General features: G+C 43.4%; 1 protein-coding gene across 1 annotated transcript in view; it reads right to left on the bottom strand.

Moving 5' to 3' along the window:
- Positions 1-16,279: 16,279 nt before the first annotated feature.
- LOC149441269 (adenosine deaminase-like) overlaps positions 16,280-26,548 on the bottom strand; it is a 34,980-nt gene continuing 24,711 nt past the window's right edge. Inside the window, exons 7-11 of the mRNA XM_089657533.1 lie at positions 25,945-26,016; positions 24,021-24,122; positions 20,570-20,637; positions 18,566-18,695; positions 16,280-16,528 (exon numbers count right to left, since the gene is read on the bottom strand). Coding sequence (XP_089513659.1) covers positions 16,433-16,528; positions 18,566-18,695; positions 20,570-20,637; positions 24,021-24,122; positions 25,945-26,016 — 468 coding nt within the window. The 3' untranslated portion in view covers positions 16,280-16,432. The remainder of the gene's footprint in view (positions 16,529-18,565; positions 18,696-20,569; positions 20,638-24,020; positions 24,123-25,944; positions 26,017-26,548) is intronic.

Here is a 26,548-nt window from a genome sequence, read left to right as displayed (position 1 = left end):
CTGCAGCACAAACATTGGACACTCATCCAAATTTCCACATTCCACATGATGTTTTTCACTCACCTCTAACTAAAAATATATTCTTATTATTATTTAAAGGAAATAGCTGACTTGTGAGCTGTCAGAGGAAGCTGGCTGTGCAGCAGTGGGGAGAAAGTCTACACATAGATGGAACTAGGCAGACCTCACCTGAATGTGCCTGAACCATCCACACCAAGCACACTGGTCATTCATGAATGCTGGAACCATGATTCTCTGACAGTTCAAATTGGCACCGCTTTGTGTCCCTTGTCCATGGTAACCCTTCACCTAATAAACCCAGCTTTTCCCTTTCACACATACAGCTACCTTCCTGCCTTCACCCAGAGATCTGCTTCTTGGACCCCACTTATAGACAGTGTTTCTTGTTCCACCCATAGATCTGTTTTGTCTCCCCCCCACTTTTAGACTTGCCTTTCTTTATGCATCCATAGATCTGCTACTTTAACCCCATCTATAGACCCATGTTTCATCCTCAAGCTATGGACCTATTTTTCTTCCTTCCTTCATAGATCCACCTTTTCCCCGCACCTATAGCCTTTCTTTTTCCACCCATAGATCTTCTTCTTCTGTCCCACCTTCCCTCCCACATTGTAGATCCACCTTTCTTTTTCCACCCATAGTCCTGCTTTTCCTTCCTTACCTATAAACCCACCTTTTTTTCTTCACCCCTTAGACTGGCCTTTTCCATCCATACACTGGCCTTACTTTGTCCACCCATAAAACTACCTTTATTTCTGCACTCATTGATCCACTTTTCTTCCTTCACTAATAAACCTGCTTCTCTTACCTTGTCTTTAGACCCACCCTTTTCTCCTTCACTCATAGATCCACCTTTATTCCTGCCACCCACAGACCCTCCTTTCTTTCCCCACCCAGAAACAGACTTTTCATCCTCAACCTAAATTTCCACTTTGCTTCCACTGCCCATAGACTGACTTTCCTTCATATAGCATAGATGCACCTTCTCCCATAGAAAAGGTTTTTCTTCCAGCTGCATTGGGTAGCAAGGATCCAGTCTTCTTCAAATAGATATAGTTGCCACCTTTAGGATGTGGATACTTGACAAATCAAACAGCACAGCTAAATCTATACTCCAGTATGTACAGCACACACAGTGATGCTTGCAGGTCCTCAACATTAGGCACTTGACCTCTCTTTCATGGGTCTATACATTTGTTAAGAATGTCATACATATTTCTCCTCCTGTTCAGATCTTCCTTGCCTTGCTTTGTGATTTTTGCTCCTCAAAAGCTTCCCATTGAGCCGCTATGAGAGGTACCTGTCATGACTCAGGCCTTTGTTTTTTCATTACGTCAGCTAGGAAGGTTTCAGAGCTGATAGGTTTGTATTGTAACGTGCCTTTACTTTTCCTTCACAGGGATAAGATTAGGTTTTGCTGAGACCCATACCTTCATATATGACCAAAAATGAAAAAAAACTAAAAACCCAGACCCGATTTTCTGATCCACACATTCAAAGCGGATAGGGGAATCCTCCCTGCTGAGCTATTGTATTCTGACAGTGGGGAAACTTCGTTATGATCAGAATACACTTATCAGCACTGCAGACCATAGATAGCTATGCTGAAAAATGATACAGGGTGATTGTAGAAAAGTCAATTGGTAGATCAACTTCTGTACAACCACAGTGCCCACACACGGAGCAAAATTTGGCTGGTCCCTGCTGAACCGATCAAATTTCAATTCATATATGGCCGCATTAAGGTTGCTTTTTTCCTTTTTGTCTGTGACCTTCTTCATCTAAATGAGTTTGCTTTACAAACATTAGATGTGAGGGTTGACAGTGTTTCTTTGTCAGCCATTGCTTCCTTTAGGTAGATGTTCTTCCTGATTTCATTCCGTTGGACCTCCAGCTTCCATTGTGGCCTGATTTTATCTCAGGCATATTCGCTCAAGAGAAAGGATTCTCACTGCTCATTTAATTAAGCAATGAGTGCGGACTGACCATTTGGAAACTTGGGCACTGCCCAAGGGCCCGGGTCAGTAGGGGGCCCCATGAGATGCCCCTGGTACCTTTTTCATAAGTTTTTTGAGTTTGGGCAAGGACACAGGGGCCCCATGATCCCCTATTGCCCGGGGGCCCCATGAGTTGTCAGTCCGCCCCTGGGCTGAAGCCATCTTAGTTCTTGTGGGACGCTGAATATACATCTTGATGCAGAAGTATGTCTCTGGTGTCCCAACTATCTGCAGATGCCAAGTACAGAAAAAACACAACAGAGCATTACAACGCTCGCCTCATTCATGTGGAATCACGGAACTCATAGTTATTAGATCATATGCAGACTGGCAAACCTGAACCAGTTGGTTGGGATTTAAATGGTTAATGCTCTACAAGAGAAATGTTTTTCTCCAGCACATTCCAGTGTTAGATAGGCATGTTCAGTAATATACCTGACATTTATATTGTACACCTTATCATTCCAGCCAGTTCTGTGTTAGTTAAAAGGTTATACAGGGATACCTGACCTGAACAGTGTATCTTTCTTTGGTAATTGCATGACAATTCGAACCACCTATTATAGTAGCACTGGCTACTTGTAGGAACCCAGATTTTATGAAACCTGGACCTATCAAAAAACATTTGTAACCTTCCAACCTTTTCATTGTACATCACAATTATTTACTAACCTACCATCCTCCAAATTTTGTACACCTCTTGTACAGGAGAGGGGGTTGAAAGTGGTCTAACAAGACGTGATATTTTTGTGATTCCCCCCCCCCCCTTCCAGCATATCACCTTGTACTGCAACACTTTTCCCACTCTCCTCCCCTTTATTGCCACCTCCCTACACTACAACTGTCAATCCCTTTCATCGCCATTCTCTCCTGCACTACACCTATCCTCCAACTCCACTACAATCCCCTATTGCAATACACCTTTATTCCCTCGCACTTCTCCTTCCCCTCAATATTCTCCTGTAGCGCCCTCTGTTCTCCTCTTCCAGTGTATCCCCTGTGCTGACCCTCTCCTGTGACTACTTTGTGGGGAGGTACAGCGCCAGTGAACAAACAAAGTCTGCTTGCAATCAAACTTGCAACTTGTATCGAACAGAATGCCAAAGTTACAAACACCCCAATAGAAGAGCACTGCTTTGGGGAAAACTCACAGTTCAATACAATCAAAGACGTGGCTGGGGAGATGTGCCAACAGCATCTGTTTCAGAGGTGTGTAGCAGCCTCCTAAGTAGCTAGGGAGGGCTAAAGTTTAATTCTTAGTCAGAAGGGCTCAGTAGCAGCCCAGGTGTAATGATCAGGGGGTCAAATTTAAGTTAGAAGCGGAGAGGCTCTGCGGAGCAGCTCTCTGGGACTTCCCCCTGCACTAGAACTTTGGAGAAAGTTCCAGAAGCAGTGGAAGGGAGGGAGGAGTGGCTGGTCTGCACTCTCAAGGGATCCTGGCCAATCCCCAACAGGAGACTTGGCTTGGGGCCAGGACAGCCCTTAAGAGTGACTGAGCCTGTTCAGTAGAGGGAGACTTCGTAATGAAGATGGAGAAGTGAGGCTGGAGAGCAGGAGCCTGGGAGAGAGCCCAAATGGGAAGGGGCTCACCTCCAGTCAGGGATCTCCAGTCAAGGATACTGGAAGGGAGGAAAGCTCAGCACCTCATCGGCCCCCAGAAATAGGACTGTCTGTGCAGCAAAGAAGGAGCGGCCCAGCTAACAGATCTGGTAGCAGCCACCAACCCATCCAGAGTGAGTGCACTTGCACCCCCTGGGCCAGTAAGGGGAAGGAGCACTTCATTGGGAAACTGGATTAGCTGGGACTGTCTGCTATTTAAAGTGACAAGCACTGGATCCCCTGTTAAAGGATTACTTCAGGGAACGGATTAGGAAAATCTGGGGTGGTACTACAGGAGATGCTGGCTAGCTCTTCAAGAAGAGGATTTTTGTCTAGAGACTTGTACACAGTTCCAGGAAGTTGTTCTCAGTTGCTATATCCTTGGGCATGCCGTACACCCCGTATTCCCATCAAAGTTGAATTCCCCTAACAAAATCCAAAAAACAAGCTCAAGGACTGGTTACTGTCTCCTGGATGCAAGTCTGTGTAGAAAATGCATGTTGCCTGGCTGTGCAGGACAATAGGGGGACTCCAGCAGCTCCTAAGGGGGTTGTGCTACAGGTGGAAATGCAGCCTGATCAGTCCAGTCCCAAATAGGGAAACATCTTTCCAGGTAGCAAGCCCCTAGTCTGTCCCTTCTTCTCTGGAATCTTTTCCTTCTGCTAGTTACTTTCCCCAACAAACTGGGTCTCCTGCGCACCAAAACCTGGGGGCAGGGACTAATAAAGACTCTGCTGACCTAAGATGGCCACCAGGGGTTATATGGTTGCCGCGTAGCCAACCAGAACATTGCCCTAATTGATCCAGGAAACCATCAAGAAACCAGGTTTCCCTAGGACTTCCTCTCCAGGCTGTACCACTCAGTTCAAGCACCACCTACAGTGGAGAAAACAGACTTCACCTGCCTACAAATTGGTATGCCTTCTTATTAGACATTCCTTCCTACATTTGAATGTGAGACCCAAATTAGTAAAAAAAAAAGTTGTTTGCTGAAGTAGTGATACAGTAGTGCCTACTGTCCACAAAAGTCATGTGGGTACGTGCAATGTGATGCAGTGGCAGTGATGGCACAGAGTCCAGTTGCAGAAACTTGCATTGAAGAGCATGCTCAACCACAAACAACTGGAGCAGGAGAACACCGCTTGGGGTAAAACTCACAGTTTAGTGCACAAAGGCAGCAGGTAAGATGCACTGACAGCATCTATTTTCAGAGGATGGAGGCGACCTGCCTGGTCCAGTCCTAAGGGGAGGCTTCCATGCAGGGTTGTGTGTCCCTAGCCTGTCCCTGCTGCTAACCACTTTCCCTGACAGATATGTGATCTTTCCCTATTCTGACCACTTTGCAAAGAGCATGCCAAAACCCTTGGGCAAGGACTTATAAAGGCTCTACTGACCCAAAATGGCTGCCAGGGGTCACCTGAATGCAGCATAACCAACCAGAATGGATAGGGACAGGATACTATAGAGAAACTAGGTTTCTCCTGACTTCCTCTCCAGTTGTGGCATTGCTCAGGTTGGGCTCCACGCAGGGGCGGACTGACAACTCATGGGGCCCCCGGGCAATAGGGGATCATGGGGCCCCTGTGTCCTTGCCCAAACTCAAAAAAAACTATGAAAAAGGTACCAGGGGCATCTCATAGGGCCCCTTACTGACCCCAGGCCCTCGGGCAGTGCCCAAATTTCCAAATGGTCAGTCCGTTCCTTGCTCCAGTACAGTGGAGGCAGCAGTCTATACCTGCCAACAGGCACAGTCTTTTCTTCCCATCAGGAAATACCTACTTCACCAGTTCTTCAAAACAAGTTCCTGTTCTAAAATGATTCGCAAAACTGGTTTAGGAATATGAAAAGAGTCATAAAATGTAGATATTTCCCTAAAGTGGTGTTTCCAATTTTTATTTCAGCTTGAAAAAGTATTGTAGCCTTTAACAAAAGGACAAAGGGACGTGTGTTATAAGCAGATAGTTGTCATCCCAGATACTTGGTAAAAGCCAAACCATGGATTGAATTACACACATCACATTGTACTGTTAATCGGAGGGATTATTAAAAAAAATAACTACGCTATGAAATCTTCTCTTTTTTGATACCATACTGTGGTGGATTGGATTAAAGAAGGAGAAGACAGATCATCCATTTACCTCGCTGAATAAGGGAAGCTTCTTGGGAACTTGCCATAGATAGAGACTACATTGAAAAGTGTTATATGACTCACTTACTGTATATATGATGAGTCAATATTATCTGGTAAGCCTCCTTTACCCATCAAAAGAATATTGTACACAGTGGTGGAAACATGATTGAATCTGATTATACAGAATTTAAAATGATCATTTTACCAGACCAGAATGCCAGATGGAGAGTAGGAGCGGTAATAAGGTAAGTAATGCAGCCTCTTCAGCTTTCCCTGCACCTAATGGGAGACCAGATATCATGAATGTTGGGTCCTGGGAGACCAGATATAGTGAATGCAGGGTCCGGGGAGACCAGATATAGTGAATGCAGGGTCTGGGGAGACCAGATATCATGAATGCAGGGTGCGGGGAGACCAGATATAGTGAATGCATGGTCTGGAGAGAGCAGGTATAGTGAATGCAGGGTCCGGGGAGACCAGCTATAGTGAATGCAGGGTCCGGGGAGACCAGATATAGTGAATGCAGGGTCCGGGGAGACCAGATATAGTAAATGCAGGGTCCGGGGAGACTAGATATAGTGAATGCAGGGTCCAGGGAGACCAGATATAGTGAATGCAGGGTCCGGGGAGACCAGATATAGTAAATGCAGGGTCCGGGGAGACTAGATATAGTGAATGCAGAGTCCGGGGAGACCAGACATAGTGAATTCAGTGTCCAGATAGACCAGATATAGTGAATGCAGGGTCCGGGGAGACCATATATAGTGAATGCAGGATCCAGGTAGACCAGATATAGTGAATGCAGGATCCAGGTAGACCATATATAGTGAATGCAGGGTGCGGGGAGACCAGATATAGTGAATGCAGGGTCCGGGGAGACCAGATATAGTGAATGCAGGGTCCGGGGAGACCGGATATAGTGAATGCAGGGTCCAGGGAGACCAGATATAGTGAATGCAGGGTCCGGGGAGACCAGATATAGTGAATGCAGAGTCCGGGTTTTAGTAAACTGTAAGTGTAATGTTAAGGTGTCTATTTGCTATTTATTGTATGCTCCTAATGTAAGCAACCAACCTGTCCAGAGTCTTCTATAAAAAGTCCTAAGATATAGGACAATGCGAGCTATTAGCTTTTAGATAATGCAAATGTTGAACTTCTGCTTTTCATTTCTGCTCACACAATAGTGTATAACGTTGCTAAGCTGGCCATACATGTATAGATTTTCATTTGGGAATTTTTGTTTCAATAATATTCGTTTGATTTTCTAATCGTTAGTGGGGTCAAATCAATGTTTGTTTTTGACCGCAGTGATGGGAAAATTCGAAGGGGCAGGAAGGAAAACTTTTCTCGATCAAATTAATTTTCGGCCAGCATATGTGGTTATCGTTCAGAAATGACATTCATTTTAAACTTGAATGTTAAAAGCAAAAGACAGTTTTCAAACAACATTCATCCATTCATCGAATGAAGAATTTTCATACAACAGTTCGTACGAATGTCCAAAACTCTACACATGTATGGCCAGCTTACCTCAGCAAACATGTACTAAAATATTAAACGTTCAGGGATAGAATTTTTCCTTACGCAAATGCACATAAATATTGTAACTACTCTACTAATAATTTCCATGTTTTGAGGCCAAAGTAGGAGGTCCTGGCTTGGAAATAACTTGTTTTATGTGCAGCAAAAAGGAACAAGAAAAACATTTTCCTAAGCCAAAGAAAAAATGATGTTTGAGTACAGGGGCGGACTGACCATTCGAGTACTCGGGCGCAGTCAGTAGGGGGCCCCATGAGATGCCCCTGGTACCTTTTTCATAGGCAAGGACACAGGGGCCCCATGATTCCCTATTGCCCGGGGGCCCCATGAGTTGTCAGTCCACCCCTGTTTGGGTAGATTCAGATTAGAGCAAAAAAGAGGTTTTTGGAGTCCATAATTATCTTAGGCTCCATGCACACGGGGTGTTTTAATAACGCTGGTAACGTTAGCTGTGTAAAATCACATTAAAAACGTGAGTTTTTCAGCGCTATTGCATTAGAGTTTAGCTGCGTTTTTACGTGTTTTCCTTTACTAAAAAAAAATGGTCAAAAAAAGTCCACAAAACGTCGGGTTACCACGATTTACAACATGGAATTGATCTATTGCAGCCAAGGGGCAACTCTTGTATAATTTGGATGTTGCATACTGTGACAGGAGTCACTTTGTGTGGGGGGCCCATGGAACCCAGCTCACTTTAGAGAGGTGGGGAGACCCCTGTCTCAGCTCCCCATATCCCTCTTATGTGTAAATCATCCTGTGCCTGTTAGGGGTACAGGTTGATCTGTCCTAATATTGGGGTGGGGGGTTGCTGATTTTTTGACGTTATGTGGTTGCATCCCATTGTTCTATTGTGTGGCTTTCGAGCGAACTATTATGAGATGCATTTGTTTGTGTATTGGCTTGCTGGGGGTGTCTCCAGGAGCCCTCCCTCCTGATGGGACTGTCTGTTGGTGTGTCTCATTACTAAATGTAGATTGCCCCACCCTGTGTCATTATGCAGGGAGGGGGGATTGTCCCCTTGAGTGTATATATCTTGTATTTGTGTTAAAATAAACTAGTCTACCTTCTGGATTACTTCAAGATTGGTGTCGTCTAGTCTTGTATGGTCAGCTGTGGTGTCTGTTGTTGGTGTACGGATGGGAAAGCGGTATTCTAACGGAAGTACCCAAGGACAGTTGGCTCGGTTCCGTTACAGATACTTAATGAAAGTTCATTGGTTCCTGCGGTCCCAGCACTTTTCCTTTAAAGATGTAGACTCATCAAGTTTTGTAGTTTGGTACTGTTGTAGAATTATACTGCTCTTGGAAATGACATATTTTAGACATAAGTAAAGTATTCATAAGTAAAATGACAGAGGAAACGTGGAATGGATGATGTCAGTTTCCACACTACTGGGGGAATAAACAGCCAATTGGCTTCATGTTTCCTTTTCCAGATCAGAGATTTTTAGGAGTACAGAATACAGAACACATTAAACCTGAACTACCGAATGTGTCTGGAGACATTTCCATTTCAAAAAGTAATTTAGGATACTGTGCGGCAGTTCTTTCTGTGTCTCCCAATTGATTGAATGGGCTAGAGCAGTATTAAAGCCAAAAGCCAACTTTTATGATATTGCAACTTATCAATTCTTAGATGCGATGGCTGGATTAATTTGTTTGAAGGTTTTCTTTCTTCAATTTTCAGCTGGTGATTCAGTCAGTTAGTTGTTTCTCAAAAGCACAATCTCTCCTGCAGATGTATAAGTTTACAGGGGTGAGACAACCAATTTACCACTGACAGGGGTGCTTACAATGATCAGCTTTTATTTATTCATGTAAATCCTTTATCATTAAAGGAAAAAAAAAGTGTTGCTGCAACTAATTATAAAGTGTGATCTGGAGTTGTTTGGCTTTGATTTTGTTAGTGTATCTAAATCTGCTAGTCCATCTAACTCTCCCCTCCCCACCTGACTCACAATGCTGCTGCCTGCTATGTTCCCTGTGCTCCTCCATCCAGAGTGGGGGCATTCTAATACCGGAGGTGTGTTAGTGGCCAGATCACCAGGTGAAAAAAGAGGTAAAAAATAACCCCAAAAAAGCTAATGCAGCCACAATATCTAATGACTGGTAAGCTGCAATATATTATATTTTTGGTTTTAGGTTTATTACGGTTTTCATACCGCCTCATCTCCATCCACCTGGTGTAGCTGACAAGCATAAGGAGCTCAAGAGACTTGATGGTTGGCAGCATTGAATCATGGGAGACGGGGTTCAGGAAACAAACTTTACTATGGCAGTTAATGGACTATTGGGCTAGAATTCCCAATGCGAGCCGAATAAAAAGAGAGGGAGAGAGAAAGAGAGCTGTATTTTCACAGGCTGACTATTAAGGGATTTCCTCTTTGCTGCAAGGTGGCCAAGGTGTTCACATCACTGCTTCGGTGTGTACATCAACTTGCTGCAAGCCTGCGGCCATATGCTGAGTACCTGAGTCACTCCAAGCAGATCCAGACATGAGTTGACATCTGAACAGCAGGACCCCTGTTGCTGTATCACTTAGACTTGTGAGAGGACACTGCCACCATTAACCTGTTCCTGCTAGCAGTGACTGAACACATAGGGACTGGCCATCTAACTGGCAATATTATTTACTGCATGCAGACTTTACTGGGGCGGTACTCAAGTGCACCACCTTAAAGATTTGGCCCCAATTCTGAAGAACTAGGGATAAAGACTGCTCACTCAGCTGCTTCACAAGAACCTTGCCTATTGTGCATAGAAGCGGTACCTCTTTAGGAAGTTTGACATTTCATTGCTGCCTTTCATATAGAGTGCACTCTAAAGTGGATATAGCCTACTGTTTACAGAGGAGTTATCATTGCTATTACTGTTTCTAATGCCAATATGTATTGCTGATTGTGTGGATTACCAGGGTCCGGGAAGACTGGATATAGTGAATGCAGGGTCCTGGGAGACAAGATATAGTGATTGCAGGGTCCGGGGAGACCAGGTATAGTGAATGCGGGGTCCTAGAGGACCAGATATAGTGAATGCAGGGTCCAGGGAGACCAGATATAATGAATGCAGGGTCCAGGGAGACCAGATATAGTGAATGCAGGGTCCTGGGAGACCAGATGTACTGAATTCAGGGTCTGGGGAGACCAGATGTAGTGAATGCAGGGTCCGGGGAGACCAGATATAATGAATGCAGGGTCCAGGGAGACCAGATATAGTGAATGCAGGGTCCTGGGAGACCAGATGTACTGAATTCAGGGTCTGGGGAGACCAGATGTAGTGAATGCAGAGTCCTGGAGGACCAGATATAGTGAATGCAGGGTCCTGGGAGACCGGATATAGTGACAGATAGTGAATGCAGTGTCCGGGGTTTAGTGACACTTTAAGTAGGGTATGCAAAAGCTGAAGTGCTGTGGGCCAGAAGGCAGTAACAAAGGGACATGTCCACCACACATGTTTAATGTCACCAATGCAATTACGGTACATCCCCTAAAACACGTGTTAGAGGTTGATCTGTGTGTGTGTGAGCCACCTTGGGCAGGACTTGGTACTAGTAGACAAAGGCATTATAAGTCTTTTCCTGAAAAGTAATTTTAGAAGATTTTGGCTAGTCATATTTTGACTCAATCCATAGCAGTTTTGGAGGCAGAAGAATCCACAAGCCACTTCCTTTTTTTTTTTTCCAAATTCCAAAATGATTTATAAAAGCTGCACAACAGGTGGCAAATAGCCATATTAGTGCAGTACAACCAATACAAGGTTGTCAAAGTGTAATCATTAACAGAATGTCCATACTGTGTAATCATGAGTTAACAGTAAGACATATCCCTGTTCCATGTGCAAAAATCATAAAATATAGAAAATCCACCTTACACCCAACTTGTTTTTTTATATAAAAATAAAATAGAATGTGGCAATCGAAAATCAAAGAAAATAAAATATATACAGCTGGGAAGAAGAAAGAAAGAGGAAACAAAAAAGAGAGAGAAGAGATAGAAAAAGGAAGAGGGGGTAGGGGAGGGCAGAGGGGATGGGAAAGAAGGAACCAGATGCCAGGTGAGAGAAGGTCACACTTCCCCCACCTCCAGGAGAGACCTCCCTTCATCCGAGTAAATAAACAAGTCCTGGAGTGTCCAGGTTTTAGAATATACCTCATGTTATAGCTATGTGAAAGCACCAAATCTTCCATATGGTTTATTTCGACTTTACGTAGCCAGAGCCCGATCGATGGAGGTTTCACTTCTCTCCAACATAGGGAAATGTAAGATTTAGCTGCATTCAATATATCGATTGGTACAGACCTATTATAAGTCTTGGATGGCATATTGGTGACATGTAAAAGAAAAAATGCTGGATCTACAGTCACAGGAAAGTCCGTGAATTTTTGGATTATATGGTGGATCTCTCCCCAGTAGTGTGCAAGTCGAGGGCAGGACCAAAACTCATAGAGAGGAGTTCAATCTGCCTCCTTACATCTCCAACAAGTACAGTATTACAATTGATGGGAGAGGGCTTATGAAGCAACATAGGAGTTCCATACCAGCGAGCCAATGTATTAAAGTTCCCCTCTGATGATGTGCTTGGGCACGAAAGGCCTTAGGAGGAACCGACAGAGCATGACGTCATCTTCTGCCCGGAGCCACGAGACAGCCCCGCGGCCATTTTAGTCCAGGGTCAGTATCATTGCTGCGTACTCTGCTTTCATATATGTACTGTACACAGCCTTACTACCCTGCTTGTCATTTTACTCAATAAATCCATTTAAAATACTACACTATGGGCACCTGTTTTTTGGTTCCCATTGGGAGCTAAATCCATTTGCAGGATCCCTGTAGTGCTCATCTATTACCACCAGAGGGACGGAGTTCTTGGAGTCTGGCTGATAATCATACCAACATTAAGGGGACCTCCGGATCTCTGATACATCTTCCCAGGCTGATTGATCCTAAGATTGGAATTCACCCTTTCCATCTACTTTAGGATTCCAGGAGACATCATTTTATGCGCATTTTCCATGCGCGTCCGGTGAGTGCGCACTCTTTCCATTGCTTCCTGGTCTTCATCAGTTATTAATATTTTTTTGGGACTATATATTTATACCCAGTCTACAACTACGGACTATTTGCCTTTTGCACTTATCTCTTAGCACTGCACTCTGATATTATTATTCCGCTTTTTATGGGTACACTGTGATTACCTTTAGTGCTAGCTGCTTGGTCAAGAGCGCTCACTTTATACCATTCTTATCCGTTAATATATTAAAGTTGTTCTCTTGTATTTTTGTGCATAAAGACGATTTCAGGGAGAAACAAAATATGTTTTTTTTGGTCTTCTGTAAAGGTTCTTCCCAGATCCGCCTCCCACTTTGATAGGGAAGGTGGATAGAAGCCTTCGGGTGGCAGCACCAGTAGAGCATATAATTTAGACAAGGTATGGGGTAAAGTTTCCCTCAGCAGAGCAATATTCCTCCAGCATGGAAAATGGATTTGTTTAAGCTATCGGGGGGGAGGAGTGAGTGCAGAAAATGATGGCGTTGAAGGGCACTCCACAAATCCAATTTATAAGGACCCGAACGGTTACATAGAAGTTGTATGGAGGGCCAGGTCCCGTTCACAAGGAAGTGGGAGGCCCTGAATCATCTTAAGTGGGATAGGGACATAAAAGAGCCGAGCATGCGGCCCAGTTCAAATGCCAGATTCCCCAAGATAGGATAAAGAGGGGAGCATTCTGATGACAAGGAGATGGAGACAAAAAGAGAAAATCATACAAGGGATGTCGTACCTATCAAAGGATACCTTTTGAAAGAGTGGTGAGGTCGCGTGGCACCATGGGGCTCTATTGAGTGAAATCAGGGTTTGGGTCTGTTCAATATTGGGCCATATTTTAATGTCGCTATGGTGGCACCAGTCTACCAGCTTCCAAAGGTGGGCCACTTGATAGTATTTGTATAGGTCTGGAACTGCCAACCCTCCACAGTGTTTGGGCAAGGTTAAAAACTTAAGCTGGATATGTTGTCTTTTCTTTGCCCAGATGAAGAAATATAACACAGCGTCAGCTTGTTTGAAAAACCATAATGGAATGTGTATGGGCAAAGCCTGAAAAAGATAAAGGAACTTAGGCAGAATGCACATCTTCACAATGTTGCGCTGGCCAAACCAGGAATATAGGCCCTTATGCCAAGTAGACAAAAGGGAGCGGACTCTCTCCAGGAGTGGGGGGAAATTCAGAGAGAGAGCGAGTGACAGTCATAGAGGGATCAGCGTGCCCAGAAACTTTAGAGCTGTTGTAGATCACTTTGAGTTAAAATTGGACTGCAGGGAACTTTGGAGAGATCAAGGCAAATTACTTCCATCGCCTCCGACTTAGAAAAAATAATTTTAAGCTTAGGTTACCATAGCGTTCAAATTCCCAAAGGAGGTTGGTGATGTATATCATCAGGTCGGTCAATGTGAACATCATATCATCGGCATAAGCCGATATCTTGTGCTGCATCCTGACAAACTCTAATCCCTGTATGTCTGGGTTCTGCCAAACCATACAGAGAAAAGGTTCCAACGTGAGGGCAAAAAGAAGAGGAGATAAGGGGCAACCCTGTCGATTGCCATTGGAGATGAAGAAGGGATCAGAAAGGACTCCATTCCTCTTATCCAAAGCAGTAGGGGTGGTGTACACACTAGATACCCATCGGCACATAATGATCCCAGTCCAATATGACGATGGAACATGAACCTCCTACTGACCCAGTCGAAGGCCTTTTCCAGTAGCCACTTCTTAACATAAGAGTGAACCATGAGGGAGAAAAGGGAGTAAAGGTGGATGTAAAAATTTGAGATTAACTTGGGTACGCATGGATCAGCCAAACAACTGCGTTTGAATGTAAGTTAGTGCACAGTGAGGATTCAAGGGATAAGGGACCCAAACCAATGTTGCATTTGCATGTATCAAAACATATCTTTAGAAGGAGTTTGGTGCAGGTCTCTCAGAGCCCCTAATGACCCCGAGCCCTTGGCCATGCCCGAATGGTCAGTCCAGCTCTGTCTCCAGGTATATACTGCATTGTTAGAAACGTAAAGTAGAGCATACATATGAGTTTGAAGTTGCTACATAATCACCATTGGAAGGCAAAAGGGTTTTCTTAAGTGGGTTAGAACATGAAAGTTTCTGTTAGAATAGGCATAGGAGGATAGATGGACTGGGAAGAAAGAGGCGGAAAATATGAAAGCTAGGATGGGGCTAAGAGAAGGGAGATGGTCATGGGGAGAGATCCATGGAAGGGGGTTGACAGTAACTTGGAAAATGTTTGGGATTTCTAGCAGTACCCACCAAGGGGAGATTCTTGGGTTTCTGTAAAAGGGGCTGTATGAGCTATGTGTGCTGCTTGAAAATATTTGAGCAGGTTGGGAGACACCCAGTCCTTTGTTTCCCATTTGTATGTACACAGTTTTCCTGGAGATGCAAGGAAGTTTTTGGTCCAGTTTGGTCCAAATGAACAACATGACACTACTTTACAATGTATGCTTCAATAGGAGAGGGAGCAAAAGGTTAAGGGCCTACAATCATTGCTGCTAAAGCAGTTCACAGTTCGCGGGGGAGAGGAATATGGTCTTTGGTGCTAAAGGACATTGTTCTGGTACTGGATACTAGGGACATTTTGACAGAGTGGATGCAACCTATCCAGGAAATTGGTAGAGAATTCCAGGAGGCCCGCATAGGTTGAGAGTGAGTATTTGGATATAAGGAGTCATAGGCGTACATAAGTTTTATAACCAGATAATCCGGGGACCTTGGAGCCCATTGGAATCAAAATTAGTTTCTGGTAAACTCACCATTTCTGGGGAGTATGATATTTAAAACAGTTGATTTAGAGTGATTGATAGATGATCTCGAGTTGAGAATTTTTGTACGAGTTGGAAAAGAAAGAGATATCAAAGGTTTGGTGATGGTTAGAAACTTGCTGTCTTTGAAAAGACTATTGGAGACGAGTGAATTCCACTCCTTTAATGTTCATGGGATTAGCATGGCTAGGGCTTCTATTGCTAATAAAGAGGATGGACGTAAAAGGGCAGCCCAGGCCAGTGCCCTAGTATACATCTCTAGAGATACAGTAAATCCTTCTTGTAATCACATTTGCTAACCCTGTACTGTTGGAGTCAGGATAAACTCTCAACCGTTAATAGTCACAAGCCCTATAAATTTTAAACTATAAAACCAGTTCCTGGAGGAGTAATGCATGTTCCCTGGAAGTATTGTGTGGGAAGTGTAATGCATGTTTTCTGGCAGTCCAATTTGGTTAAAGTACATTGCCTTGCAAAAACAAAAACAGTTTGCTATGCTTCAGTTATGAATGAACACAGTGAGTGATCTGAATCGATCACTCATTGTATTCATTCAGGAAAGAAAGGGTCTGGTAAATGTGACATATTTACTGGACCCCTCCCCCACTCTCCATCCTGAAGGATCCTATTGTGTGGTTGCAGCTCCAGGTGGAAAGGAGGGAAGCCGGCAGCATGTGGGGGTACACAGGGGGGCCTGGGCAGCAGGGGGAAATGTGGTGCATAGGGGAGGGTGATGGGTGCAAATATGATCCCCTGTATGGCTCTCTCTGCAGCAGCTGAAAGCTGGTGGGAGAGGACAAGAAGCCAGTTTTCAGCTGCTGCATAGAGAGCCATACAGGGGATCAGATTTCCTGTCCCTCCCTACCCACATCTGATTCACCCAGCTGACTGGGCCCCCCTGCTGGCCTGGGCCCCATACAGAAGGACTGGTGGTACCCCTTTATCCACGGCCCTGCCTGGAAGTGAAGTGTGGGAAGAGTACAATCAATGGCAGCTTAGATGCTGTTGCTCATTGTTCTTTGATTAATCTGATAAATGGTTGGTCATTGTGGTCCAGAATGAGACTGATATTCAGTGACTGTGGCACAAAGTAGAAGGAGAAAATAGACAATTATTGATTCAGGCTGTAAATAAAAATGCAGATTCTTTGGTGGTCGATGATAGAATGAAAAATTAATTTTAAATCGGTATATATTATTTATAACCCTTTGGCGCTATATAAACTCGATGTAATAATAATAAAAACAGGAACACCAAGGCTGTGATTGGACATGGGACAGGTAATGGTAATTCTTGTACCAGATAAATCCAAAATCAGAAGTCTCTCCTCCCATATGCTTCATACAAAAACTCGAGGAGATTTTGTTTTTCATCTTCTGGTAGGAAACAGGAACGAGCTGCATTTATATTCTGAGAGAAAAAAAAATAAAAATAAAAAAAAAAATACAAAATACAAATAATTACATTGTATTCTGTCATTCTACAACACTGTATAGAGTAACAGGACATATGGACACCGGAGAGTGTGAATGTGTGCATGGAGTATACAGCAAGTGGATACATGGACACAGGAGAGTGTGGATCTGCGAATGGAGTATACAACAAGGGGATACATGGACACAGGAGAGTGTGGATCTGCGCATGGAGTATACAACAAGGGGATACATGGATACAGGAGAGTGTGGATCTGTGAATGGAGTATACAACAAGGGGATACATGGACACAGGAGAGTGTGGATCTGTGCATGGAGTATACAACACGGGGATACATGGACACAGGAGAGTGTGGATCTGTGCATGGAGTATACAACAAGGGGATACATGGACACAGGAGAGTGTGGATCTGCGAATGGAGTATACAACAAGGGGATACATGGACACAGGAGAGTGTGGATCTGCGAATGGAGTATACAACAAGGGGATACATGGACACAGGAGAGTGTGGATCTGCGAATGGAGTATACAACACAGGGATACATGGACACAGGAGAGTGTGGATCTGCGAATGGAGTATACAACAAGGGGATACATGGACACAGGAGAGTGTGGATCTGTGAATGGAGTATACAACAAGGGGATACATGGACACAGGAGAGTGTGGATCTGCGAATGGAGTATACAACAAGGGGATACGTGGACACAGGAGAGTGTGGATCTGCGAATGGAGTATACAACAAGGGGATACGTGGACACAGGAGAGTGTGGATCTGCGAATGGAGTATACAACAAGGGGATACATGGACACAGGAGAGTGTGGATCTGTGAATGGAGTATACAGCACGGGGATACATGGACACAGGAGAGTGTGGATTTGCGAATGGAGTATATAACAAGGGGATACATGGACACAGGAGAGTGTGGATCTGTGAATGGAGTATACAACAAGGGGATACATGGACACAGGAGAGGGTGGATCTGTGAATGGAGTATGCAGCAAGTGGATACATGGAAACAGGAGAGTGCGGATCTGCAAATGGAGTATACAACAAGGGGATACATGGATACAGGAGAGTGTGGATCTGTGCATGGAGTATATAACAAGGGGATACATGGGCACAGGAGAGTGTGGATCTGTGAATGGAGTATACAGCAAGGGGATACATGGACACAGGAGAGTGTGGATCTGTGCATGGAGTATACAGCACGGGGATACATGGACACAGGAGAGTGTGGATCTGCGAATAGAGTATACAGCAAGGGGATACATAGACACAGGAGAGTGTGGATCTGTGAATGGAGTATACAACAAGGGGATACATGGAAACAGGAGAGTGCGGATCTGCGAATGGACTATACAACAATGGGATACATGGACACAGGAGAGTGTGGATCTGCGAATGGAGTATACAACAAGCGGATACATGGACACAGGAGAGTGCAGATCTGTGCCTAGAGTATACAGCAAGGGGATACATGGACACAGGAGAGTGCAGATCTGTGCATGGAGTATACAGCAAGGGCATACATGGACACAGGAGGGTGCGGATCTGTGAAATGAGTATACAGCAAGGGGACACATGGACACAGGAGAGTGCGGATCTGTGAAATGAGTATACAGCAAGGGGATACATGGACACAGGAGGGTGCGGATTTACAAATGGAGTATATAGCAAGGGGATACATGGACACAGGAGAGTGTGGATCTGTGCATGGAGTATACTGCAAAGGCATACATGGACACAGGAGAGTGTGGATCTGTGAATGGAGTATACAGCAAGGGGATACATGGACACAGGAGAGTGTGGATCTGTGCATGGAGTATACAGCAAGGGGATACATGGACACAGGAGAGTGTGGATCTGTGCATGGAGTATACAGCAAGGGCATACACGGACACAGGAGAGTGTGGATCTGTGAATACAGCATAAAATGAGAGATCACACAGATATAGGAGAATGTGGATATGTATACAGTGAATTATTTACTCGTGTGAAAATGTATACTTACTGCATGCATGAAATCCTCTTCACTGAATCCCATATGAGATTTTGCCACCTTATAATCGGTATCCAGAGCCACGCCCAAAGGGAGGGAGCCATCGTTACTTAAGGAATAATTGGCGCCATCTTTCTTCAGTCTGATAATGGGACACATTAGAGAAGAGATACATGAAGCACTTTGACTGTAGAAGGGGACAATGATAACTGGCCAGAAAGGAGAAAGACCTCTCCACACCCAAATTCTGGTTATCACTTAAAGCAAAACTACAGCCAGAATTGTTGATGTGCTATTCCACAGATACAAATAGTCCCCTCTGTCCAAATGACAGCCTTGGGCACAGCTGGATGTGTAACTAGCACTGATTAACAAGCCCTTGGCTGTCAATCAATTTTAAACACTCCCGTACCCCGGCCTGCCTAGGCTTATCCAACAAACATGCCTATAGGAACGGGTGTGCCAAACTATGATTCGCTTCACCCATTCGGCAATAGCTAGTCAGGATCTTGGAAATAATGGTGTAGCGTGGGTTGCCAGTGCACAGGGCAGGGCAAGGATTGTCCCCCTTACCCATGGATCATTAACACTCCTTGAGCCCCATCTACCAGAATAATATATATATATATATATATATATATTTATTTCCGGTACTTATATAGTGCCGTCAATTTACGCAGTGCTTTACATATATTTATATATATATATATATATATATATATATATATTGTACATTCACATCAGTCCCTAACCCTCAAGGGGTGTACAATCTAAGGTCCCTAACTTACATTCATACATACACATACTAGGGACAATTTAGACAGGAGCCAATTCACCTACCAGCATGTCTTTGGAGTGTGGAAGGAAACCGGAGTACCCGAAGGAAACCCACGCAGGCACAGGGAGAACATGCAAACTCCAGGCAGGTGATGCCGTGGTTGTGATTCAAAGCAACGACCCAAGTGCTAACCACTAAGCCACTGTGCCGCCATATATATATATATATATCCACATGGAGCAAAAATATATTTGAAATAGTTTTTAAAAGTACTCTTTCCAAATATATTGACATATATTTGAAATACTACAATTTTGGCCATATTCAATATATTTCAATATATATATATATATATATATATATATATATACACAGACACACTGAATGTTGACATGCGGTTTTTATATATTACAAAATATATTTAAAAATATTTTTTAAAATATCTATTTTTTAAATATATTCTTCAGATTTTTTTTACATATAAAAAAGTAATTTTAACATATATTTTTACATATATTTGTAAATGCATTCCAATGTAGATTTGTATTTTTAAAGACTTACAGTATATTTGAAATGTATTTTTTTAAATATTTTTCATATATTTTCTAATAAAAATGCATTGCAACATACAGTATATATATATATATATATATTTATTGAAATATATTTTGAAATATATTGCATACGGCCAAAATTGTAGTATTTCAAATATATGTCAATATATTTGGGAAGAATATTTTTAATATATATTTAAAATATATTTTTCTTCCATAGGCGTATATATGCTGTAAATATACATGATACAGTTGCAAAATCTATGCCTTGCCTTACCTTCATATCCTCTTCCCCTTCCAGCACAAAGCCTCCTCCCTTCCACCTCTCCTAGCACAAATCCTCCCCTCATTAACCACCCTTCCCCTATCTAGCACAGATTCTCTTGCCCCCAGCACAAATCCTCTTACCAATTTCACCCCCCCCCCCCCGCATCATTCCTCCCAGCATAAATTTACCTACAGAACAAATCTTCAACTATCCCTTTGGCCCTGACCATGCTCTGCTTGGAATAACATGCTAGCACTGCTTAACACCTCCCTATATCAGCATCAGGACCATGTAGTAAAGTGAGTGAAGTTGAATGCAGGTTACATTTCTATGTATCTATGTTTCTAATATATGATAGTGTTTTGTAGCTCTGCTTTTTTCCATGACATTGTTCTGACATTAGTATTTAGACTTACTGAATGAGCGGATGCTTTGTGAAGTCCGGGTCACAAGCGCCGGTGATATAACTTGACCAAGGACACATCTGTAATTGGAAACCAAAAAAAAAGAATTATTGACACAGCATGAATTTCTCACGGTGGGATCTTCCAACAGATAAGAATTCTTCATTTAACAACTAAACTTGTTGCCAATCATCACACAGCATTCAACCTAGTAAAACTCTAATGGCACTAATTGTACTCATTGGCTGCTTTGGAGATGGAGAATTGAACAATTACCCTCATTATTGTGTAAGGAATAGACATGGGGGTGTATTTATAAAAGATCAGCAGAACAATTTGTCCTGTGAAACTACATGTACATTCATTCTGTGTGCATGAGGGCAAAATCGAATGTTATCAGGATATTTTCTTTCCAGGTTGAATGTTCTTCAGAGTGAATTAGGACAATACCACATTATGGTCTCTAGGTGGAGCTGTTAAATATCAATACTTATGTACTATGATCATCAGCTCCATCTAGTGGCCATTTTGTGGTATTTCATGATTCACTGTTAAGCCCTGGTTCACACTGATGCAGTGCGGAATTCGCAGCGTTTTCAATGCGAATTCCGCACCGCATCAGAATCGCACCCCATTCATGCGAACTGCTGCGGGTGTGTATGTTAAGTTAACAACACCCCGAAAGCGGTCTGCAAAACGCGGTGCGATGTGCAGAATCGGATCGCATTGGTGTGAATACCCATAAAATCCGATTCTATTGCGGACCCAATAAAGGGTCCTGCACGTTTTTGGTGCGGGTGCGGTGCGATCAGAGTTGTACATAATGTATGTCTCCATTCGCACCGCACACAAATTACATGTGATCTGTACAGGAATGCGCTGCGTTTCCTGTGCGAATCACATGCGATATACCGCACTGCATATATGTGAACACAGGCTTAAAGAACATTTGACCTAGAGAGAAATAGCTTAATAACTTTTGACTGTGCGTTTACCTCTGCAATTTTTTTTTAAATCTCCCATTTTTTCTCTTTTTATGACCAATAAAAAATTACTTGCACCACCAGGCTCCAGCATAGATCCATGCATCCACCGCCCCCTTAAGTCTCGTAGCTAACATCCATGTGGGGCAATGACATTCGCCAAGGTATGTAAGTGTGGTGTAGCAGTGGAGGGAGGTTCATCCCCTTGCCAGGCCTTGGAAGCATGGAGGATGAAGCCTTTGCACCTTTACAGTTAGGCATGCCATATACCATGGACCCTGACCCAGTATGCAGACAACTGTCCCGTGGACAGGGGCGGACTGACCATTTGGAAACTCGGGCGCTGCCCGAGGGTCCAGGGTCAGTAGGGGGCCCCATGAGATGCCCCTGGTACCTTTTTCATAGGCTTTTTTGAGTTTGGGCAAGAACACAGGGGCCCCATGATCCCCAATTGCCCGGGGGCCCCATGAGTTGTCAGTCCGCCCCTGCCTGTGGAACTCTCGGTTGTTTGATGCAGATGAGGGCAAGCAGGCCTACGGCTTATACGGCCATGGAAGATTTTCTTCATCCTCGAAAAATATCCAGTAGAAGGTTTATGCAACCATTTGAATGATTACCAACAACCTGGATAATACTTACAGGCTTCTTTTTTTTTTCCTGTAATAAAACTGTGTGTGTTCATCTAGTGCAGGGGTCTTCAAACTGTGACCCCAGGGACAGATGTGGCCCTTTGCTAGCCTTTATCCGGCTCCTGGGACACTATTCCTATCACTGACACCAACAATGGGGCACTATTTCTTCCACTGATGATACTTATGAGTAACGATTGTGTGCCATAGAGGCATGAATGCTGTACGTGACAGCCATCTTGTTAGGTCTCAGCCATGTTCTCTCCTGTCCTCCCTCCTCCCTTTACAATGGAATGCATAGCTATAAGTTGAACGGAGGTCCAAAGGATCTCTTATCCTAAATAAAACACAGATAGATAAGCTCTAGAGCTGTGAACCGCTTATTAGTCTGGTTCCAGGGGGTCTGCTGGAAAACCACTTTCCTCTGCCCGATCGTAAAATAATAACTCAGTCAGTCATGACCTGTTAGACCATTAGAGCTAAAGCATGCCATAAAACGTACATTCCAACATCATTTTTCATACAATGAATAAACTTCAGCAGGAACTGGGCACATTAATATGAAGTATATATTCGGATAGATAATTTTAATATGAGTCACACAAGACCTTACATGACTATATTAGTACCTACAAGACAGAAGAAGCACTCTTTTATCCTGAGTGACAAGGATATGCTATGTTTGGTATCTTTGCATTTGGAATATAATTCAAAATATTAATCTGCCAGTTGCTAGGATACTACCTGTACCCATTGAAGGTTATTGACCGTAGTATGAAATTGTAAGGGATTTGGTCATAACCTTGGTTACTACCTAACACCTATCCCCAAACTGGATGATTGGTCATTTGTTCTCAGGAGACACCCCTTTGATATGATAGAAAAAGATTGAAAGCCTGGGGTAAGAGAGCTCTCGCTTATTTATTGTTCTCTTTATATCTTTAATACATCTTTTTCTGTAAATATTTTTAATCACACCATTTTGACCTTTTTAGTAATAAATCCTATTTTGAAAAGTGTTGAAACTGTCTCTAAAGCTTTTAATGCAAACTAAAGAATCCCTGTCTCTTGAAGAGTGCAACTGTGTGTAATAATCCTCTGGATATATCTGTCTGTGGTGACAGTGTGTATTACAGACCAGGGGCGGACTGACAACTCATAGGGACCCCGGGCAATAAGGGATCATGGGGCCCCTGTGTCCTTGCCCAAACTCAAAAAAGCCTATGAAAAAGGTACCAGGGGCATCTCATGGGGCTCCCTACTGACCCCGGGCCCTCAGGCAGTGCTCGAGTTTCCAAACGGTCAGTCCACCCCTGTTACAGATGCTTATACCAATATCATAGTGTTACTGCTAAGATTTGTGAGTTTCCTCCTTCTCTGTAAAAAGGAGGTGGTGGCAGTGTGAAGGGTTAATTGCGTAATTAACCTGACCCAGTAACAATCGCTCTCAGGCTGCTGGCACGTGGATTGTAGTCCCGCGAGCTGGAAAATCTTTATGCAGGGTGCAGCTGAGAGTGGCACTGTTACGCAAGTGACAGCGCGGTGCGAGATCAGCTGGTCTTTCAGTCACGAGTTGGTGAGAAGGGTGGGGGCCAGACTCCGTGTTCATTCACATTACGGAATACTATTCCTCCCATTAATACCAATGATGGGGCACTACTCTTCCTCCTACCATCCCTGAGCCATGTTTATTCTCACTGATGCTGGGCCTGAAACATTTTCTACCCCCACTGGCCACACTCCAACCCTCTTAAAGTCTGAAGGACCATAAACTGGCCCTTTAGTTTTAAAAGTTTGGAGACCCCTGATCTAGTGCAATTTACACCAAACCCCGAAATGCAGGAACTGTACCTCGAAATGCATATCCATTTTCAGCAGACGGTCATACAGCGCTGGATCCTGAAGGGTGTGATAACCGTGTCCAATTCTTTCTGCCTTCAGCATGTCAACAGCCTGAGAGCAAAACAAACATTAAATAATTAAAATAAATCTCAGCAGTCCTGTCACCCCTCTGCCTGCTTCATATTCTACCCCTTATATAGTGCCTCTATATGCTGCAGTGCTGCACAAAGAACATTCACAGGAGGCCCTGTACACAAACCATCTAATGTCATAAAGACTTGTCCACTTTGGTGCCACCTCATAAACCTATACAAAGTCTGTATATTCTGAATCCTTCATGGTATCATTATTTTTTTCATCGTTTTATGTTTTTTTCGCTGTAAAATTTGTTATCTTTATCAGCATTGCAATGAAAAATCATTAAAGGGACACTCTGGTTGAAATGGATAAACCTGATGCCTGGTCCTTCAAACAAAGGTAGAGTACACCAGCTCCGTGTTTAGAACAGGGGCGGACTGACAACTCCTGGGGCCCCCGGGCAATAGGGGATCATGGGGCCCCTGTGTCTTTGCCCAAACTCAAAAAATTAATTGCAGAATATGCTATTAAATAATTAAAAAAAAACTCCTCAATAATAAAATACAAGTAAAATCCAATCCCTAAAAAGTCCTCAATACCAAGAAAAATATAAATAAACACAAATAAGTCCTTCCTGTGTAATCACGGTGAAAAAAATGTGTCCAAAGAAATTATTGTCCATAAGTGTTACCTCAAAAAAAGAAAATAATCACATAGTGCATTATCTCTTATCAACTGTATATAAACAAGTGACTTCACTCTAGTGAATATCCCATCAAAAAACTTTGCAGTGAAAAATTGTGAAAAATAAAACTGTGAATCAAACTGTGAACCAACACTGTGTGTGTGAATCACTCTTCTGTGCCCAAAAAGCAAACAAACACAGTGTACACGTCTAATTAAATAAGGAGTGGGTACCCTTACCAACAATCCAAAATAATAACACCTATATAGAAATCCAATAAATGGTGAAAAATGGCTCTCCTGTAGATCTCCACAAGGCATATGCAACCTCAACGGCACTACCTGGATTCATCAGCCATAGTACTCCATGAGTCCCCATACACCTTGCTCTATCCAGATATATATATATATATATATATATATATATATATATATGAGGGACAAGAATAGTGTAATACTGCCAAGATAAACGAAATAATAAGCTTTAATCAAACTGCTCACATTATTCCAGCCTTTAAAACCGCTTTATAAACATAATAAATAACCTTTCTGCCATCCAGGAAACGTCCAGGCTCTCACAGGTGATCCTTTCCCTTTTCCAGAATGGCCGCCGGTCTACTTCCGGTTCCCGTGTGCATCTGACCTCACTTCCCTTGACACGTTTCGTCATCGACTTAATCATAAAAGCCTATGAAAAGGGTACCAGGGGCATCTCATGGGGCCCCCTACTGACCCCGGGCCCTTGGACAGTGCCCGAGTTTCCAAATGGTCAGTCCTCCCCTGGTTTAGAATTTCATCCAGATGGAGTTGTTGCTGGTAATCTAGCACTCTGGGAACACTGATTCCAGAGACACATGTAGCAGTAGGACAGGTATTCTTATGATCTCTCACACACACAATAAAAGGAATCATGTGACATGAGAACGAAGGCCTGCTCAGACATTGATTCCTTCTGGAATTAGACTGTGCTATATCCGAACAAACTGTGATCTGAGTGATACACTGTGCAGAGAAAAATTCCAAAAATGCTAGTTTCACTGTCTGCATGCTTTTTCTGGATCAAAAATGCAAAGTACCGAAGCCTGACACCCGTCATTTCAAAGAACTACAGTTTACATTGCACAAATGTGACTTGTTTAATGGGGACTCTAGAAATTAGAGCAGTTCTCACCTCCCGCACGACAGATGGCGGTCCAGCCTCTCCAGCATGGACGGTTCTGTGGATCCCACACCTTACTGCCTCCTGAAACATGTAAAACAGATAAAATATATCAGCACACAATCAGGCACAAGCAGATTGTATGAGAGGTAGGAGTGCTGCAAAACAGGATGAATGGGAGGCAGCAGAATATTAAGGCCAGAGACAACCAGGCAGTCAGCACTTTTAGACAAGTTTCCTGTCAAATAATAGAAAATGTTGGAAATATCCCTGTGATGGGCCATTATGATTTTCAGTTTGTCACTGGAAATCTTTCCTGCATTGTGTATGAGATTATTATACACTATATTGCCAAAAGTATTGGGCCCCCCCCCTGAAATCATTGGATTCAGGTGTTCCAATCACCTCCATGGCCACACATGTATAAAATCACCCCCTAGGCATGCAGACTGCTTCTACAAACATTGGTGAAAGAATGGGTCGCTCTCAGGAGCTCAGTAATGCCAAGCGTGATCCCGTGATAGGTGGTCACCTGTGCAATAAGTCCATCCGTGACATTTCCTGGCTACTAAATATTCCACGCTCAACTGTTAGTGGGATTATAACAAAGTGGAAG

Source organism: Staurois parvus, unplaced genomic scaffold (genome assembly GCF_062004578.1).
Source record: "Staurois parvus isolate SC_StPar_1 unplaced genomic scaffold, SC_StPar_1.0 ptg001008l, whole genome shotgun sequence".
In the NCBI taxonomy this organism is placed as follows: Eukaryota; Metazoa; Chordata; class Amphibia; order Anura; family Ranidae; genus Staurois; species Staurois parvus.
Note: the sequence above shows the minus strand (reverse complement) of the source record. Positions and strands in the feature narration are given on the sequence as shown.